Genomic DNA, 18,520 nt, shown 5'->3' on the forward strand with positions numbered 1-18,520 from the left:
TAGCTCCTCCTCTTCCCTTCCTCTGAACACAGGGGGTCCTTTTTCCTGGCAAGCTGTAGCACGACCTTGAGGAATCTCATTAATTAATACAGATTTAAACGTTGTCTGATCACAGAAAATTTGTGATTTGGCACAAGAATGGAATCTTCTCCTTGTCACTTATTGGTGTAACACTGACTATAAATTCTGTCTACATCAGGTGCATCACTATTAAGTTTCTTTGTGCTCTACACAATACAATTTAATTTTCCCTCACACAGCTTTTATACTTTTGGAGGTCCCATGTAACAGAAGCTGCCTCTTGAAACCACTCAGGGCTGGAGGGAACTGCCTCGAGGTGTGCAGGGGGGGGTTTGGCTGCTGAGGTGTTTTGTTTCCTGCAGTAATTCAGTGCTTACACATCCCTGTTGTGCATTCCTGAGGCCTCTGTGGTGTAATTGATTTCAAGGTCACTTCCTAGAAAACCCTGCCAAGGGAGAAACAGGAGTAGCTGTTAGAAAGATCTGCCTGCTGGGCATGTCCTGTGGGGCTGGAGGAGCAGCAGGGACACAGCTCCTACATGGAGGGGCAGGAGAACTCTGGCACTGGCAGAACCTCTGGAGCTGGGAATGTGCAGGGCTTGCAGAGGAGATGGAATAGGGGAGTGTAAACAGGGTAATTTCCTCTTTCCTCTGTGGCTATGAGGCTTTACAATGTCACTTTTGGGGTTTGGCACTTGTGGTTTTGTATAATTTGTTCTTGTTTGGCATCTGGGTGACCTTTGGAGTATTCTCCTCTCTCAGGTGTGGGGTTTGTGCTGGTTACTGAGTGTTTAGCCAGCAGTTTAAAACACTTCCAAGCCTGGCTTCTTGCATTGTTCTCAAGCTCTCTTCTCATATTATTTTCATTTTCAGTGTTGTTCCCATAATCCATTCGGGATGGATATTTACCAACCAGGCAAAACCACTTGGATGCATTTCCCAGGAGATCCCAGGGCAAAAGCTTGGTCAGAGCTTTTTTCTCTGCTGATTTCACAGTCAGCCTGTGAATCACTGCTAATGATTGTCCTTGTAATTAATCATTTGTCACTTCAGTGGCACTAAGGGGTCTTTGTTGGGATGCAGCAGTCACTGTAACCAGCTGGAAATATCCTTATCCTACTTTGGGCTCCCTTCAGTGGGAAAGGAAAATCTGACACTATTGAACCTTTGAGATCTTTGACTTTCCTGCATGTTTTAACTTTTCAATGAGAAATCGTTTCACTTGTAATTTTTTTTTTCATTTCATTTCTTTTTTGTTGAATTTTTTCATTCCAGTGAACTGTATATAAATGCTTATATATATATATATATATTTTTTACATTTAGATGCACCCAAAAAAAATTGGTTATAGTTCTAAGCAAAAGATCTTGATGAGTTCAAACAGATTCCAGGTCTCTCTGTCTTCACTCAGCCCTCTTGTGAAATTTAATGTGTAATTTCAGTTTCAGGACTGCAGAGATTTAAACGAAATTTAATGTGTAATTTCAGTTTCAGGACTGCAGAGATTTAAATGAAATTTAATGTGTCATTTCAGTTTCAGGACTGCAGAGATTTAAACGAAATTTAATGTGTAATTTCAGTTTCAGGACTGCAGAGATTTAAACAACTCTTTGAACTGTTGGTCACAGTCCACTACAACACAAGCACTGATTTTTGCAACAATTCTCATGTCAGAAATTTGGAGAAAACCAACATGATTTAGGGAAGGACACTGGTGGGCTGAGCCAGCTCCTCTTGTGGAATGGTTAATTTGGGTATGAGATTTCAATCCCAGTGGGGTTTAGAGGAAGGAGGGAGTGGCTTCATGGCACCAGGAATTTTATTTTATATATATATATTTATATGATCCTGTTGGAGACTTAAGTCATCCCAATGTCTGTCTCAAGTGCAGACCCACAGGAAGGAGCTGAAAGAGCAAGTGCAGGCAGCCAAAGCATTTAAAACAATTAATACTAAATGCTCTGTGCCTTTAATTTCTCTGGGATGTTTTGTTGTCCACCTTGGACTCTGCAGAATCCCAGAAGAGCAGACATAACAACCTTGTGATGGCTTGAAAAAAAATTAATTATTTCTCTGCCTTTACAACCTCCCTCAGTTTCCCTGTTGGAGCAGCAAAGAGCTGTTGCACAGAGCTGATAATTTTGATAAGAGGATGCTGGGTGCAGAAATAAGATGCTCTCCTGCTCAGCTCAGTGTGCAGGGATGGGGAGTCTGGGTGCTCCAGGAACAGCTTTGCTGTGACTGCAGCGTGGGGCTTCAGCTGTCCTTCATGTGATCTCAGGCATCTTCCCTGCTGTATTTTTAGAGCTGTTGTGCAAAGAAGATTAGCAAAGGACTTAATATCGATGTGGATATGGATCCTTTCTCAAATAGGGCAATGTTCCCCCTATTTAGGCAATGTGTTTGGGCTCGTGTCACAGTTATATCACCAGGCTGTGCACTGCCATGTGCCTCTGCCCTGGCCTCTCTTCTGCTCCAGATGTTGTTTAGCTGAGAGAAAAAGTGGCTGCACTCTTAGTCCTGGTCTCAGTTTTGCAGGATCTAGTGACAGTTTATTAGGGAGCCTGTTTCCAGCTGGATCAAGTCCATACTTAGTGGAGAAAGGAGCTGCTGGAGTTGAGATCCAGTGGTTTACCTTCAGATGGGGTTCAGTGGTGGTTCCAGACTGGCTCTTGTGGTCTCTCCGTGGTGAGGAGGCACTTGCAGGTGGAGCTGTAAAAGTGAGGTCTTTGGAAGGTCCTGGTCCCACTAGAACAGCTCTTGTTTGTCTGGAAACTTCCTCAAGTGTTCCTGGCACAGCTGCGCCCCTGAAAGAGCAGAATCACAGAATAATTTGGGTGGGAAGAGACCAAAAAAAAAAAAAAAAAAAAAAAAAAAAAAAAAAAAAAAAAAATCCAGTGCCACCCTCTGCCATGGGCAGGGACACCTCCCATTATCCCAGGTGGCTCCAAGCCCTGTCCAGCCTGACCTTGGACACTTCAGGGATCCAGGGGCACCCACAGCTTTTCTGGACAGGCCCTTAACACCCTCACAGGGAAGAATTTCTTCCTAATATCTGATTTTAAATGTTCTTTTTTAGTTTAAGACCATTTCCCATTGTCCTATCAAACTGTCTCCTTTTTGCTGTGGAGCTGCCTTGGGGCAGCCTTCTCTCAGGGAAAGGCTTTCAATAACACTTTTTGCAAGTGTGTTAAGGGCACATTTATGGAGTGACATGGGGCAAACTGCTCAAAAATAGCAGCTCAATATTTTGGTATCCCAGTGGCCTCTGAGGGTGCTCTCAGCATTTGGGACTCCAGTAACTGAGAGTGGGTGGCCTGAAGAGATACATTTTGTATGTGCTGGATCAGAAGAGACCAGCAAGGGGAAGGGTTTGGCCTCAGGATAGCCCTGGATGGTGGTTTGGAGTGTGGAGGGTTGGGAGAGGGCAGATGGAAGCACAGATAGGAAGTGAACCCCCATCCTAATAAATAAAGTGCTTCAAGCAGTGAGTGTCCTTTCTCTTGGCTGGAGCCAGGTGGATCTGTGTTGGAAACACGGGAATTTTGGATTTATCTAAACTGGTTTTCTTGTTCCTGTGATGAGGAGTGGAAAGCACAGCTAGAAGAACATGGGAGAAGCTCTGTGAGCATGTGGTGAGGCAAGCAGGACGTTGCTGAGGGACTGGGAGAGCAGAGTTTCAGACCTGCGTGCTTTGTTCTGGCCAGGACTCCAGCTGGCAGCCCCTGCACTTCCCTCCTGATGCTGGAGCAACACGATAATGTGAAATAACTGCTTTCCCATCCAGAGCTCCGGGAGCAGGAGATATGGAATGTGTCCTTAAGTGCCTGGGCTATTTTGGGAGCAGGGGACATGAATCTGTGCAGGGACATCCAGGCTTTTGCATTGCTGTGCTAACAGGGAGCTGACAGCCCAGCCCAGCTCCAGCATCAGCACATCAGCACAGTTTGCTTTTGGGGCAGGGAATTAATGGATATTATTATTTTTTCTGTGCTGTATAAAATGGTGGTGTCTTCTGGAAGATGGGAAGATGACAGCAGTTCCTAGAGGAATTGCTTTAGAATGATGGCAAAAACTTCTTGTGGTGGAAATGTGGAGCTCTGAGAGTCCAGTGGAAGGAGAGCACAGGTTCTCTTCCTGGAAAAGCTGCACTGGAATTCTGGACAGCAACACAACATGCAGGAGGTTTTTCAGAAATCCAAGGAAAACATTCCATCCTGCAAATATCTTAGAATATAATAAGAGATGAAGAAGTTAAGGAAGGAGCAGCTGCAGTTGGTGCTGTTTATACAAGTTAACTTCACTGCAAGTGCCAGGGAAGAGTGGATTTCTGCTGGAGCTGCTGAAGAAGCCTTGGAGAAAGGGCTTTTCACAGGGATTTGCTGACTAGAACAGGGAAGATTTCAGAGCCAGGACAGAATTGTTTTAGGAATGGATAAATTGAGGCAAATGAGTAGCCAGTAATTGGTGGTCTTACCCTTGGTAGTTTAGGGCAGTGAGAACAGTTTGGCACATCATATTTTAAGGCTTCATACAGACAGTGACCCAGAGATTATAAAATTCAAGTCTTTAGCCAGCAGAAATCAGCAGAGCTGTGTTTGCTTTTGCTAGTTAGGAGCTTCCTGATGTTAAAGTGATGATTCCCTTCCTAGTATTCTTCAACAACAGGATTCTGTTTTTATTTCATGTATGAAGGAAAAGTTGTGTTAGGACATGCTTGGCTGGTGACTGACATGGTGCTGTCCCTGTTTGTACCTTCTGTGCTTTAATTTTATCTGTGAGAAAACTGGGGCCAGCTCAGGGGTTCAGGGGCCTCTGTTTTACTGGTCTTTTCACTGTAAGGGAATGAATTAACTCAAAAAGAGTTAAAATATATTTACCCAGAAGCTAAAATTTACTTTATTTTCACTTCTAGGCCTACGAGAAGCGCTTTCCTACGTGCCCAGAGATCCCAGTCTTCCTGGGGAGTGAAATCCTGCACGAATCCAAGAGTGAGGATGGAGCCATCCACGTCATTGAGAGGAGCTGCAAGCTGAACGTGGATGCTCCCAGGCTGCTGAAGAAGGCAGGTGGAACCTTGGCAGCAGAGAGGCCTGGATTTTGTTGGCTGGCTCAGATAGATAAAGGCTCCTAAAGTTACTCTTTTCTCTCTGTGTTTCCCCCTCTCCTCTTCAGATTGCAGGGGTGGAGTATGTCTTCTTCATCCAGAAGAACACGGTGAACTGGAGGGAGAGGACGCTCCGCATCGAAGCGCACAACGAGACCTTTGCCAGCCGTGTGGTGGTCAGGGAGACCTGCAGCTACTCAGTGAGAGAGAGTTCTGCTGGGAGGGGGGAAATTCTGCACTCACACTCAGGGGGAAGGTGCCAGGAGGGGTTTGGGCACCCCTGCAGCACTGGGTTGTGATGGAGACTCTGTTGGGTGCTGGGTGTGGGATTGTTTGGTTGTTTTGGAGGAAGAGACAAGACAAGGGGGAATGGCTTCCCATGGACAAACTGGACATTGGGGAGGAATTGTTCCCTCTGAGGGTGGGCAGGCCCTGGCACAGGGTGCCCAGGGCAGCTGTGGCTGCCCCTGGATCCCTGGAAGTGTCCAAGGCCAGGCTGGACAGGGTTTGGAGTGACCTGGGATGGTGGAATGTGTCCCTGCCTATTGCAGGGGTTGGAACACAGTGGCCTTTTAAAGTCTCAATAATCTTTAAGGTCTCTTCCAACCTAGTGATTCTGTGTGTCCATCCAAACCATTCTGTGATTTCACAGGGCTTGAGAAACTTCTTTAGATTTTATTGTGATTCCCTGCTTGGAGTGAAAGTGGGAAACAGAATTGGTGCTCCAGAACTGCTGGTATTCCCTCAGTTTCTTTCTGATTGAAATTCAGGCTAACAAAATCATCTAGAGCTTGGGCATGCCTATAAATCTGGATATCTTAGAATTAAACCCTTACTATTCATTGTTATAAGGACCTGAGTGAAGTCTGGCAATTAATTTTGCCCACAAATAAGTGAAAGTTTTAGCACCTTGGTGGGTTTTTTTTGGGGTTTTTTTTTCATGCTCTAAAGATTTGGAGAAAGGATTGAGCCTTATTTGTGGCCTGGGGTGTCTCCCTTTGTGACTGTTTCTGTGCTGTTTCACTGGAATGGTGCTCTGAGGGCCCAGTCACCATGAAACAGCCTCAGCTGCTTCTGGAAGCAATCAGATCCTGCTTGTTGTTCCTTACACAAATGTCCAGATCCTGTTACTTACCTGCCCTTTTGGCAGCTGGACAGCAGCTCAGCTTCTTGAGAAGTAAGCAGGTTGTAAGGAGTTTCAGGCAGGAGGAGGAGTGGAAAAGCTGAACATTTTGGATGGTGAAGGTGTTCCAGAGCCAGAGATCCCTTGGTAGCTGCATGAAGCTTCCTAAAAACTGCTGTAAATCAAACTTCCGTCATTGTCCAAGGCACTGACAGGTCTGAAACGCTCCCAGGTCAACCCTGAGATTGTTCCACTTGCTGATTTTGGCTGTGTCCTTAGGAAGGAAACATCATCATCTGGGCTTTGAGGGGAACAGGGTGGGAGCTGCTGGCTGCATCCTCAAGATGGTTCCCTGCTCTATTTTTACCAGTTCCCTTTTCCCTGCCAGAGTGCACCGGAAGCAGGTTTATTCTCATCTTTCCTTTTCTGCAGTGTTCTCTGAGGCAACTCGGAGAAATATGATCCTGCCCCTGCAGTTACTTAATATCTCCCCAGGGAATTTGTCTTTTACGGTATCTTTCTGTGAGGGCTGGAGTTGTTTTTCTTTCCCTGTCAGTTTGTGAACAGCAGCACCTGCAGAGAGAAGGCAGAGCCTTCTCAGGAAAGGGTTAAGTTTAAAAGAGGAAAAGATTCTAAAAGAGCAACAGAGGGGAAATAAGGGAAAGGTGTGTGTTGAGCAGAGGGATGGGGAAACTCCCTGCTCTGCCATGTCCCCAGTGTTTAGGGGAGAAAACTGATATTAGTAGCTGAGTCTCCCATCCAAAACTAAAAAAAGAAACGTGGTTTGCATTTTTCTTCTTTGCAGGTGTAGGAGTTTTAATTGCAGGTTCCACAAGGCCATCCCTGTCTTCCCATAAAGAGACCTTGACACGGTGGTTTGAAGTGGGCAGTCCCACTGCTATTATTGTGCAGCTTTTGCTACCTCAGTTCAGTCTGCTGGGGCAGGGATGGGTTTAAATCTCAATTTCCTTGTGCATGTGAGGAATGTTGGGTTAGCCAAAGTCTGGATGCCCAGTTCATGATGGATTCTCACAACAGGAATGAACCTGGTCAATCCAGGTGTGGCAGTGGCCCATCTCTGTGGCTGAGGAGGTTAAAGAGCCAGTTTTGTGCCATGAGCCATCTGTCCCCATCCCTCCTGTGTGTCCCTCTGGCTGCAGGTTCATCCTGAGAACGAGGACTGGACGTGCTTTGAGCAGTCTGCCTCTCTGGACATCAAATCCTTCTTCGGCTTTGAGAGCACCGTGGAGAAAATCGCCATGAAGCAGTACACCTCCAACATCAAACGGGTGAGGTGGCCTTCCCTGCCTGCCACAGCACCCCAGCTCCTCTGGGGGCCTTTCTGCAAACACCCAGGGTGGTTTTGTGCCTTTGCTTGTGGCTCTGAAACCCCTCAACTGGGCAAAGGAAGGCAAAGGCAGTGTGCAAAGAGCACAGAACATTGTGCTGGCTGGAATGTGTCTGTGCAGGGATGGAGCAGCTCTGCCAGGGGAGGATGGCTCTGGGTGCAGTGGGTGCTGTGGGTCCCAGGCTCCTCAGACACTGAGGAAACTCTTCTTGTGCAGAAAGGGAAAGTTCTGGGTGGGAAATCACCCCCTGTGTCTCCAGAGCTTGACTTGGGTCAATGGCTCTGGGCTGCAGAAGAACAGGGCAGCTAATTGGGTTTGGGAGCAGGAGGATGAGGTGGAAGTGTTAGAAATCCCACAGACTGGGATTTGCCCAGCCATTATTCATCAATTCACATGGGGCTTTCATACTTCTGACAGGATCATGGGGCTGAAAGGAGAGTCCTCCCCTCTGTTTATCCTTAACAGCATTAACCATCTGTCCTGAGGAACCTCCTGTGCCTTGCTGGCTCCGGAAGAGCCTTTTTCCCTAACGAGAGTTTTCCCCTTCAGGGCAAGGAGGTGATTGAGCACTACCTGAAGGAGCTGATCTCGCAGGGGATCACCTTCATCCCTCGCTGGAGCCCTCCCGCGGCCGAGGAGGAGCGAGCCCCGGCCCCGGGTGACATCCCGCTGGATCCTGGGGCTGCTGGCACCAGCAGGGAGCCTCCTGCCAGCCCCTGCCCTGCCCCAGAGCCTGCCAGCCCCGACGGTAGGCACTCAGCAAGGAGTTTATTTTCATTTTTTTTTTCTTTTTCATTTCTCTGGGCATCAGGTTTTTCATCTGGAGTGTGTGGGAGGAGGAGGAGGGAAAGTATTTTCTTTTTTTTAAGCAAAATAAATAATGTAACTATTATTTTTCTCCCTAAAACAAAGAAGCTGTGCAGGCAGTATGTTTTGGAGCTTAGAAAAAAATTAGTTTTAGTTAGCCCTTTAAGGTTGATATACTTTAAACTGGAGAAGGTGTCTTTGGTATGCTGGAATTAAATATTTTATCTGTTCCAAAATTAATATTCTTAGGAACAGGTTTGGATGGTTTTTGACCCTGTATCAGGCCAAGACAAGCTTGAGGAATGTCTCCGAATGTGTTTTTTTTTCACACAAAATGCCTGAATCAAATTTAATCTTTCCGTGTGTTGGTCTGGTGATATCTTCTAGACTAAATAAAATATTTCTCTGGCAAAAGGAGGGACCTTTGAATGCAGAGCTGTTGTAATAGAAACACTTGTTGTCATTCCTGAGAAGGAAAGGCAGCTCTTGTTTTGCTGAGTGTAACAAGGGAAAAAGCTTGGAATTTGGAAATATCGGTAGTTCTGCTCTCACCTGACATTCTCTGGGAGCTTTTCTAGAAAAAAAGATGGAATCCACAGAGAGGCTGATTAGGAGAAATGTTTGAGGTTAATATTGACCTCAGAGTGGTGGGTTCCATCTAGCAGAAAAGGAGAGCAGCCCTTATTTTTCTGCCCATATTCCTGTTCAGGACAGGATTAGCTTCCCTGGGCCTGCTCCCCACCTTGGTAGCTCTGAGGATTCCATAGGATGTCTCACTCCCAAATGCAATTTCTGTGTTATCCTGCTTATCCTGTGGCTCTCCAGGCCTCCTGTAGGTGATGGCACCTACTGAGAACCTTGTGCCTGACAAAGAGCAGCTCTGAGCTGTCCCCAGCCCTGTTCCCTGTGTCTTCCACCCCAGCTGCTGTCTGGGCTGTTTCCCCCCAGCCCTGGGTGACACATCCTGTGTCCCTTGTGCTGGCACATCCCTCTGGCAGTCACCAAGCCCTTGTCCTTTGTCTCTGAGCTGGAGGAGCCTTCAGCTGCTTGGTGTGCACAGAACTTCTCCTCTTGCCAAAAGCCTCCCTAGCTGTCAGAAGTGTGCTGTTGTTCTCCCTTTGTCTCTGGTGTCCCTGGGCAGAATAATGGCTTGGTTTTCCAGCGAGCCACTTGTCACTGCAGTTGTGCTTGAGACTGGGGACACGTGGAGATGGAAGTGCCCAGTTCTTGGAGCAGTTGGTGAGCTGAGTGCCAGAGCTCATGGTAGATCTTTTAAAGCTCCTGCTGGAGCAGTTCAGGGCTGAATGGAATGTTGGTGTTCCCAGAGACAGGAGGAGTGATCCAGCTGTGATACAGCACAGTGGCCTCATGCCCCAGTCACCAGGACAGTGTCCTCTCCCTTCTTTCCCTCTCCCTTCTTTCCCTCTCCCTTCTTTCCCTCTCCCTTCTTTCCCTCTCCCTTCCCTAGTGAGGCTTCTGAGCAAATCCCATGTAAGTCACAGGGAACCCCACGTGCAGCAATAACTGCTCACCTCCCTGGGGGCTGTTCCAGCCTGCCCTGAGCTGTTATTTCCTCCCTCCAGGTGACAAACTGGACGCTGATTACATCGAGCGCTACCTGGGCCAGCTGACCCCGATGCAGGAGAGCTGCCTGATCCGCCTGCGCCAGTGGCTCCAGGAGACTCACAAGGGAAAGGTGGGTGGGGCAGGCACAGAGGGGCATCCAGGGGATCCCCAGCTGGGATGGGAAACCCTGTGAGTGCACAAACACACTGGGGCAGGAGAGGCTGGAGTGTGGCACCACAGGAAGGGACCTGGTGGATGTTGAGCTGAGCATGAGTCAGCCCTGGCAGCCTGAGGGGTCACTGTGTCCTGCTCTGTGCCAGAGTGGCCTCAGCTCTAGTCCTGGACACCAGGATACAAGAAGGATCTAAAGTTATCAGGAGGTGTCCAAAGGAAGGACATGAGGATGGGGAGGGGTCTCAAGGTGAAGCCATAGGATGAGAAACTGAGGGCACTTGGTTTGTTCAGCTGGAGAAGAGGAGATGGAGCCCAGAGCTCACTGGGGCTTGTCAGGGTCTGCAAACATATGATGGTTCGTTTTGGAGATCTCGAAGCGCAAAAGACACAGCAAGGGACAACTCAGTTTGCTGAAACAAAAAATGCACTTTTATTTAGTGCCCACAATGCGATAGTAGGGAAAGAAAATAGAGAATAGTGAGAAAGATAGAGAAAGAGGGGAAGGGGATTATAGCTACCAACGTGGAGAGTCGGAGTCCTCAAGGTGTAGAGATGCCCATAGATGGGATCTTCTCCAGTGGGGTGATCACAAAAGTGCTTGGGGTCTCCAGAGTCTTTATAGGTTGGTCAAGGTGGGGACCAAAGTGAGGGGCACAGAGCCAAAGGGAACCAAAGCCAGGGGCACAGAGCCAAGGCATGAAACACCTCGACATAAGGTTGGCTACTGAAACTTCATCTTGAACCCCCTGACTGCTGGACTCTTTGTTTCTCCTGATTCCCTGACAGAGCAGGCCAAAATCAGGAGCTTGTCCTGCAAGGCTGGGGTTTTCCCTGGGGAGGCTTTTACCTTGCTGTGACAATCTGTTCTTTTAATTCGGAGCAGGGATGGCCTTATTTCTCTGTCAGAAATTATCAAAAAATAGATCTCCTGTTTCTTGGAAAATGGCCCTTCTTATTTTTGTCCTCTGTCCTATTTCACTATCTCTTCCCTGTTCCTTCCAAAGCAGACATTACCTTTACAATCAGATATGTTGTTCCTTAAAAGATCTGAGGAGTTGAAGGAACAAACTGCAAATGGTGTTAAAATTGCAGCAGCTTGAAGCTCTGCTCAAGGCTTTGCACCATCCAGGAGAGTGCAGCAGTTTCACCAGTGAATACAAAAGCAGGCTGAAATTAAACCTTCATTTTCTTGCATGTGGGAGTTACTGCTTTGGTTGGACAAGGATAAAAGACTAATTCCACTGTGGAATAAGTCTTCTTGGAGCTTCCTGCCTTTGGTCCAAACAGAAGTGCTGGATTTGCCTCTTGCCTGGAGCTCTGCACAGGGGAGGTTTGAAAGATGAAAAGTATCAAACCTTCCATCAGCCATCCCCTCTCCTGCAGAGATCAGGGGCTCCTGTGGGTGTCTGGGCTGGGTCTGATGAGTGAGAGCTGCCTCTGAGCAGCAGGAACACAAACCTGAATCATCTGGTGAACACTCTGCTGGCTTTAAACTTGCTGTGATACTGAATTCCTCTAAATACTCACAAGATCATCTTTGGGATGGCTGCACTCTCCTTTCCAGGACACACAGATGCACTGTTAGAACCAGTGTTAATCTCCCCCCTGCTCCTAATGTGCTTTAGGGTTGGTTTAGGCAGCCTGAGCTTTGCCCATTCTTTTTATGAGCCAGTTCTTACCATCTCTTGCTTGTGAATCTGAGATTGCTCCCTCCTGACACAGCTGCCAGCCTTGCTTTCTACCCAGTTTTCTGTTTCCCTGAGCATGGCAGTGGACAAACAAAGGAGCTTTGACTCCTGAACGTGGGGATTTGTGTCCCAGCAGGGCTGGGAGTGCTTGGGTTGTGCTAGCACAGTATGGATGTGGAAGAGACAGTCTTTGGTCCACAGAGCTGGGATTTTTTATGGAAACTTGTAGAGAATGAGGCCAAGCACTTCAGGGGAAGTTGGAGTGAGGGACTGGGAATGCAGCAGCACATGCAGCTTTAATCCAGTTGGATTTGCAGCTGACAGGCTCTTAGTCAGATCTGGCACTTCTGTGGAATCCATCAGGTTCGTTGTTAATTCCTGCTGCTTGGCATGCCTGGCAAGTTTTCTCTGATTCTTCAGCTAAAGAGAACGTGGCAGATCTGGAAGGAATGGAAGGAAACCATTCTGCAGACTTGCTTTGAAAAGGTTTTGTGCCTGTGATGTTAGAATACTGCTGGGGTGAGTGATGTGGAGAGGGTGTGTTGTGGTTTCGGCTGATTTGGATCAAGAGTTGTTGTGGTGTGATGGGGCAGGGAAGCCTTTGGAAGCACTCAGCAGCTTTCCTGTTCAAACACCAGCAGCAGGGCCTGCACAAGAGCTGGAATTGGTACTGGTGGCATCATTCAGACTGCACAGTTGTGATTCTCCTCCAGTGCCTGGTGTGGTCAATGTGTCACCTGTGGCTGTTTGTTACCTGTTGTCATCCTGAGCTGATTTGCCCTGGGCAGGTGAACTTGCAACTCCCTGACTTTCACCCAGTATTTTGGAGGTCCTTGTGGATAAGCAGCCAAGGGAAACATCAGCCAGGCTGGGGTTTGCTGGGAATTGCACAGTCAGTGAGTTGGTCCCTTCTTTTGTGCTCCTGGCACCCTCTGCTGCTTCCAGCTGGGTTCGCTACGGAGGAAGGGAAGGTTAATGTTTGCTGTCTGAGTTTTAGGAGATTAAAAACTGGTGTAGAGTGTTCAGCCTCCTCTGCAGGCCAAAGGGAACATTCCAGTCTTGATCCTGGGGCTTTCTCTCCTCTGGCAGATCCCCAAGGACGAGCACATCCTGCGGTTCCTGCGCGCCCGCGACTTCAACATCGACAAGGCACGGGAGATGCTGTGCCAGTCGCTGGCCTGGCGCAAGCAGTACCAGGTGGATTTCATCCTGCAGTCCTGGAGACCCCCAGCCCTGCTCGAGGAGTACTACACTGGGGGCTGGCACTACCAGGACAAAGGTGAGAGGCTGCCCCTGGCACCTTGGGATATTGGAGAAAGCTGTGCTGACATTTTTGAAGTTAACAAAGCAGTTCAGTGCCTGTGAGGAGCCACTGTGCTTTCCTGGAATTGTATTTCCTCTCCACAGATCAGTCAGTGCAAAGCAGTTTCTCTGAAAAGGTTGCTTTTGGCAGTGTTTTTTATGCTTTTCAAATATTTAGTGTGGCTTTTTAAGAAGGTATGAGAGTGATATCCTGGAGGACTAAAGTGCTGCCCTCTCTGTTTTGAAGATGGGCGGCCGCTCTACATCCTCCGCCTTGGCCAGATGGACACCAAGGGTTTGGTGAAGGCCCTGGGAGAGGAGTCCCTGCTCAGACATGTGAGTTGTGTGTCACCTCTTCCCCCTCAGGGTGTTGGGAAGTCTTGTCATGGTGCATCAGGAATCCTGGAATGGTTTGGGTGGGAAGGGATCTTAAAGCTTATCCCATCCCAGCCCCTGCCATGGACAGGGACACCTTCCACTGTCCCAGGCTGCTCCAAGGGACTATCCCTGTCCAGCCTGGCTTTGGGCACTTCCAGGATCCAGGGGCAGCCACAGCTTCTCTGGGCACCCTGTGCCAGGGCCTGCCCACCTCCCAGAGAACAATTCCTTCCCAAGATCCCATCTATCCCTGCCCTCTGCTTTCTGTATTTTTTACAATAAGATCTCCAGGGGCTAATCCCTGTCTGTGCTGTCTTTGGTTCCAGGTTCTGTCCATTAATGAGGAGGGACAGAAGAGGTGTGAGGAGAACACCAACATCTTTGGCCGCCCCATCACGTCAGTATAACTGGTTTTCCTGAGTCCTTGGACTCCTTTCACCTCTCCCTGCCATGGTGAAGGGTTCTGCTGTGCTTTGGGGTGATGTCCTTAGGGTTACAGTGCAGACTGCAGTGTGTGTTATGGGCTGTATGGGGAGCACAGATATATATAAATGCATTAGTTGGACTTTAATGCAGTCAAATCCTGAAGTTTCATTGGAAAGTATTGAGCCTTCTTACATCATTTTCATATCCCATCTCAGATTAATTTAATCTTCCTGTCTTGGTGATTTTAATCCACACCTTTGAAATTCTGAGGGATTTTTAATACAGGAGCCTGTCTGCCAGATTCCACCTTCATTTAAAACATATTTTTACATTCTTATTAGCAATAAGCCTTCATACCTTCACCTTCCTCCAGAGTGACAGATGTTCTTGCCCTTGGGGTTGGGTGTCTGTGTAACCTGGAGCTCCACTCTGCTGCCTGAGTGGAGATGTGCTTTTATTGGAGCTGCTTGTGCCCCTTGTTGCCCTCTCTGGATCCTGCCCGGGCTGTGGGGTCACTGTGGATCCTGAACTGAGCAGCCACCACCCTCTAAAGTTCTGACAGATCTTTTTCTGCCTATTTATTTTAGATCCTGGACGTGCCTGGTGGACTTGGAAGGGCTCAACATGAGGCACCTGTGGCGGCCTGGGGTGAAGGCCCTGCTCAGGATCATTGAGGTGGTGGAGGACAACTACCCTGAGACCCTGGGGAGGCTCCTGATTGTGAGAGCACCACGGGTCTTCCCCGTGCTCTGGACCCTGGTGGGTGAAACCTGGGCTCTGCAAGATCACTGCCACTTGTGCAGGTTCACAAATAGCTGCATCAGCAGGGGCAGGGAGGGAAAATCTCCAGGCAGCTTGTGGTGAGCTCCTGAAGAGGCCACAGCAGAGCCAGGCCATGGGGTTCCTGTAGTTCACTGGGTTCTGCCATCCACCAGGACAGGATGAGAAACATGAACAGGAATTCCCCATTCCATCCACACTTGGTGGGCTTTCATATAGATGGGAAAAGACAGATACCCTTTAATCTCATGCTGTAGGACACTGAAGGGTAATGAGTAGTAAATAATAAATCTGGTTCTGCCTGGTGCTTGCTGACTGCTCTGGCAATGTGAGAACGTGGTGGTTACATTTCTTGTGAGGTTTGGAGGTGAGGCAGTGGCTACAGATCTCCTGTACATGAAGCAGAAAGTGTGAGATGATGATACAGAGAGAGGGAACATTTTCCATTTGTTATCCCTCTCTTTGGGCAGTGCCTCAGAGCTGTGAAAATCTGCACATTGCTGGGATGTTCCAGGCTAGAGCTGAAAGCATCATGAGATGGCTCAGACAGTGTCTCCAGCTGCCCTCAGTGACAGCCTTGTCCTGTGTGCCCTTTGTCTTTCAGGTCAGTCCCTTCATCAACGAGAACACACGGCAGAAGTTCCTCATCTACAGTGGCAATAACTACCAGGGCTCAGGAGGGCTGGTGGACTACGTGGACAAGGATGTGATCCCAGACTTCCTGGGAGGAGAGTGCATGGTGAGTTTTCTTTCTTTTTGTGTAGGTGCAATCTGGAACTGATTCCCTGTTCATCACCACTGGCCTTCCACTGCCTTCTGGAAGGGGTTAAGCTTCTGTGCTGGCCCTGCTCTGGGCACAGGGCAGTCCATTTGGGCACAGGGGCTGTTCCCTGCAGTGGGTGCTGCCCTGGGGATCCTGGAGCAGGGTCAGGGGGCAGCTCTCTACAGGGAGCTCACATAAACCTCGGTATTTCCAGTACACTCAGAGTCACTGTGCAGCTGTGGCTCAGCTGGTGGGTTGTTCAGCCCGTGTGTGACAGCCAGGAGGTGCTCCTGGCTCCCTCTGGACCATCCTGAGCCTCCTGTTTGTGTGTGTGGCCATTGCAGTGCACGGTCTCAGAGGGGGGACTGGTCCCCAAGTCCCTTTACCAAACCGAGGACGAGTCGGAGAACTCGGATCACATCCGGCTGTGGACAGAGACCATCTACCACTCTGCAAGTGTCCTCAAAGGAGCCCCACACGAGGTGAGGGCACAGCTGAGGGGCTGGGCTGGGACAGGGACGTGTCCCCTCTGCTGGGGCTGCCTGCAGCAGCCAGGGGTTCCCACAGAGGGAGCAGGAGAGGGCAGGGAGCAGCTGGAAGTGTGGGAGTTCAGAACAGCAGTTTGGGCAGCAGTGTCTCTTATCTCTACCATGGCCTGAGTTTCTCTAAGGTCCAGTCGCTTCCTCCTTCTCACAGGAGAATTAAAGGCCACTCAGTTTCCCTTCTGATAGTTCAGCTCCCATTCCCAGCAGTGTAGCTGGGGCAGTAATGGGGGTGATAAAGGAAGGTGTGTGCCAGGAACTGCTTGATGGGACTCACCAGGAAACAGAATGTCCCAAAGAAGAGCAATGAAGTGTCAAATCAGTCTTCTGGCCTCTCTGATGGGGAGTGATTTGGGTCTTTGCTGTGTCCTGCTTTGTGCCTCAGTTCACTGAGGTTTTCCTAGAACAAGTAACTCATTTACAAGCAACTCTGATATGGGGGGAAAAGGTAAAAACACTTGAGTGGGTGCACTGTGGTAGGGTGGGGAGTGGGAATTGATGTAACCTCCTCAGGATCAAGACCATCATGATGCTAACTGAAGGATTGTGGAGCCAAGTCTGTCTGCCCCAGAGTGGGGAGGAACACACTGCTGCCACCTGAACTCCTGACCCTGCAAGGGGTTTGTTCTGTTCCTTTCTTAGATATTTGTGGAGATCCTGGAAGGGGAATCCGTCATCACCTGGGACTTTGACATCCTGAAGGGAGATGTGGTGTTCAGCCTCTTCCACTCCAAACGAGCTCCTGAGCCAAGCCACAAAGAGGCCTCATCCCCAAATCCCTCTGCTGCAGGGGACAATGTGCAGCTCATCGACAAGAGCTGGGTGCTGGGGGTGGATTACAGCAGGGTGGAGTCTCCTCTGGTCTGCAGGGAAGGAGAGAGCATCCAGGTCAGAGGAGTTTGAGTCTGCCATGGCCTCAGAGTCCTGCCAGCTCCAAAGTAATCGGGTGGGAGGGAGGGAATTGATGGTGTGGGAAATCAGGTACTGCTGGAAATGGGGGCTGTGCTCATTGCCAACAGCAGGACAGGGGATTCTGCCCCCTCTGCCCACCTGCAGAGCTGCCCCAGCCCTGGGGCCAACAGCAGCAGGACCTGGAGCTGCTGGAGAGAGTCCAGAGGAGCCCAGGGAGATGCCCCAAGGGCTGGAGCCCCTCTGGAGCCAGGCTGGGAGAACTGGGGGTGCTCACCTGGAGAGGAGAAGCTCCAGGGAGAGCTCAGAGCCCCTGCCAGGGCCTAAAGGGGCTCCAGGAGAGCTGGAGAGGGACTGGGGACAAGGGATGGAGGGACAGGACACAGGGAATGGATCCCACTGCCAGAGGGCAGGGCTGGATGGGAGATTGGGCAGGAATTGTTCCCTGGGAGGGTGGGGAGGCCCTGGATCCCTGGAAGTGTCCAAGGCCAGGCTGGATGGGGCTTGGAGCAGCTTGGGACAGTGAAAGGGGGTGGGATGGGATGAGCTTTAAGGTCCATTCCCACCCAAACCATTCTGTGATCATTTTCTGGATACCCTGTGAAAGTGGGAAATCCTAATTTCAAGTGAGTCATTGGAAAGAGACTCTAAACTAAAATTCTTCTGGAAAGTAAGCTAAATAAGATTTATTTTTTTTTCCCCTATTGGCACTACAGGGAAATAGGGAAAGGCAGATGAGACAGGTGAATGACACCTGTGCTGGGTCACTCTGCCATTCCCCAATTCCCCTGGTGGTCAGTGCTGTCCCTCCCTCCCTCAGGGCTCCCATGTCACCCGCTGGCCTGGCTTTTACATCCTGCAGTGGAGGATGCACGGGCCCCCTCCCTGCTCCAGCTCCAGCCTGCCCCGGGTGGATGATGTCCTGGCCTCCCTGCAGGGCTCCAGCCACAAGTGCAAGCTCATCTACTACTACGAGGTGCTGGCCTCCAAGGACTTCAGGTAGGGCATTTACAAGGGGTTTACTACGAGTTGCACTGAGTGTGAGTTAAACACAGAGAGCCTCACAGGGGATGTGATTTACTGGCAAGTGGATGGACACAAAATTGGTGATATTGGTGGTATTTTGTGCACCCAATCTCCTCTGGTGCTTGTAGGTATTTATTTTAATACCTACATTTATAAGTTCCCTTGACTCTGTGTCCACCAGTGGAGTTTGTGCTTTGGGTCTTGTTTGCAGCTGCCTGAAGAGCAGGTTTTTGACTGCAGGAGGGTTTTTATCTTAGTTGGGGATATTTTGAGAAGCTGCTTTTGGAGTAATTTAAATATCAGCTGGGTTATTTCCCAAATGATTTTGTTTAGCACTTTAGAATTTCTGAACAGGTGAACAAGGTGTGTCTGGCTTCCTCCTTCAGTGCCAGAAGCACCTCCCCATCTCCTGTTAATCTGAGCTCTGTGCAAGTCCTTGACCCTTCCCCAGAGCTGGAGGAGGCACTGGGCAGAACAGACTTTGAATCTGAGGTGTGAGCAGGTCCTGTGGGGGCAGAGCAGCAGAAATGCCCCACTCCAGCTGTGCTTGTTCCTTGGG

At 49.3% G+C, this 18,520-nt stretch overlaps 1 protein-coding gene across 3 annotated transcripts in view; it reads left to right on the forward strand.

The window, feature by feature from the left end:
- Positions 1 to 18,520, forward strand: part of SEC14L5 (SEC14 like lipid binding 5) — a 35,187-nt gene that overhangs the window by 12,307 nt on the left and 4,360 nt on the right. For all 3 annotated transcript variants that reach the window (XM_083872697.1, XM_083872698.1, XM_083872699.1), the window contains 13 exons: positions 4,937 to 5,086; positions 5,197 to 5,328; positions 7,412 to 7,540; positions 8,150 to 8,348; positions 9,991 to 10,103; positions 12,925 to 13,114; positions 13,385 to 13,473; positions 13,842 to 13,912; positions 14,529 to 14,700; positions 15,326 to 15,460; positions 15,829 to 15,966; positions 16,669 to 16,914; positions 17,756 to 17,934. In XM_083872697.1, the coding sequence (XP_083728823.1) occupies positions 4,937 to 5,086; positions 5,197 to 5,328; positions 7,412 to 7,540; positions 8,150 to 8,348; positions 9,991 to 10,103; positions 12,925 to 13,114; positions 13,385 to 13,473; positions 13,842 to 13,912; positions 14,529 to 14,700; positions 15,326 to 15,460; positions 15,829 to 15,966; positions 16,669 to 16,914; positions 17,756 to 17,934 (1,943 nt within the window). The remainder of the gene's footprint in view (positions 1 to 4,936; positions 5,087 to 5,196; positions 5,329 to 7,411; positions 7,541 to 8,149; positions 8,349 to 9,990; positions 10,104 to 12,924; positions 13,115 to 13,384; positions 13,474 to 13,841; positions 13,913 to 14,528; positions 14,701 to 15,325; positions 15,461 to 15,828; positions 15,967 to 16,668; positions 16,915 to 17,755; positions 17,935 to 18,520) is intronic.

Source organism: Zosterops lateralis (assembly GCF_965231275.1).
Source record: "Zosterops lateralis genome assembly, chromosome: 15".
Classification (NCBI taxonomy): domain Eukaryota; kingdom Metazoa; phylum Chordata; class Aves; order Passeriformes; family Zosteropidae; genus Zosterops; species Zosterops lateralis.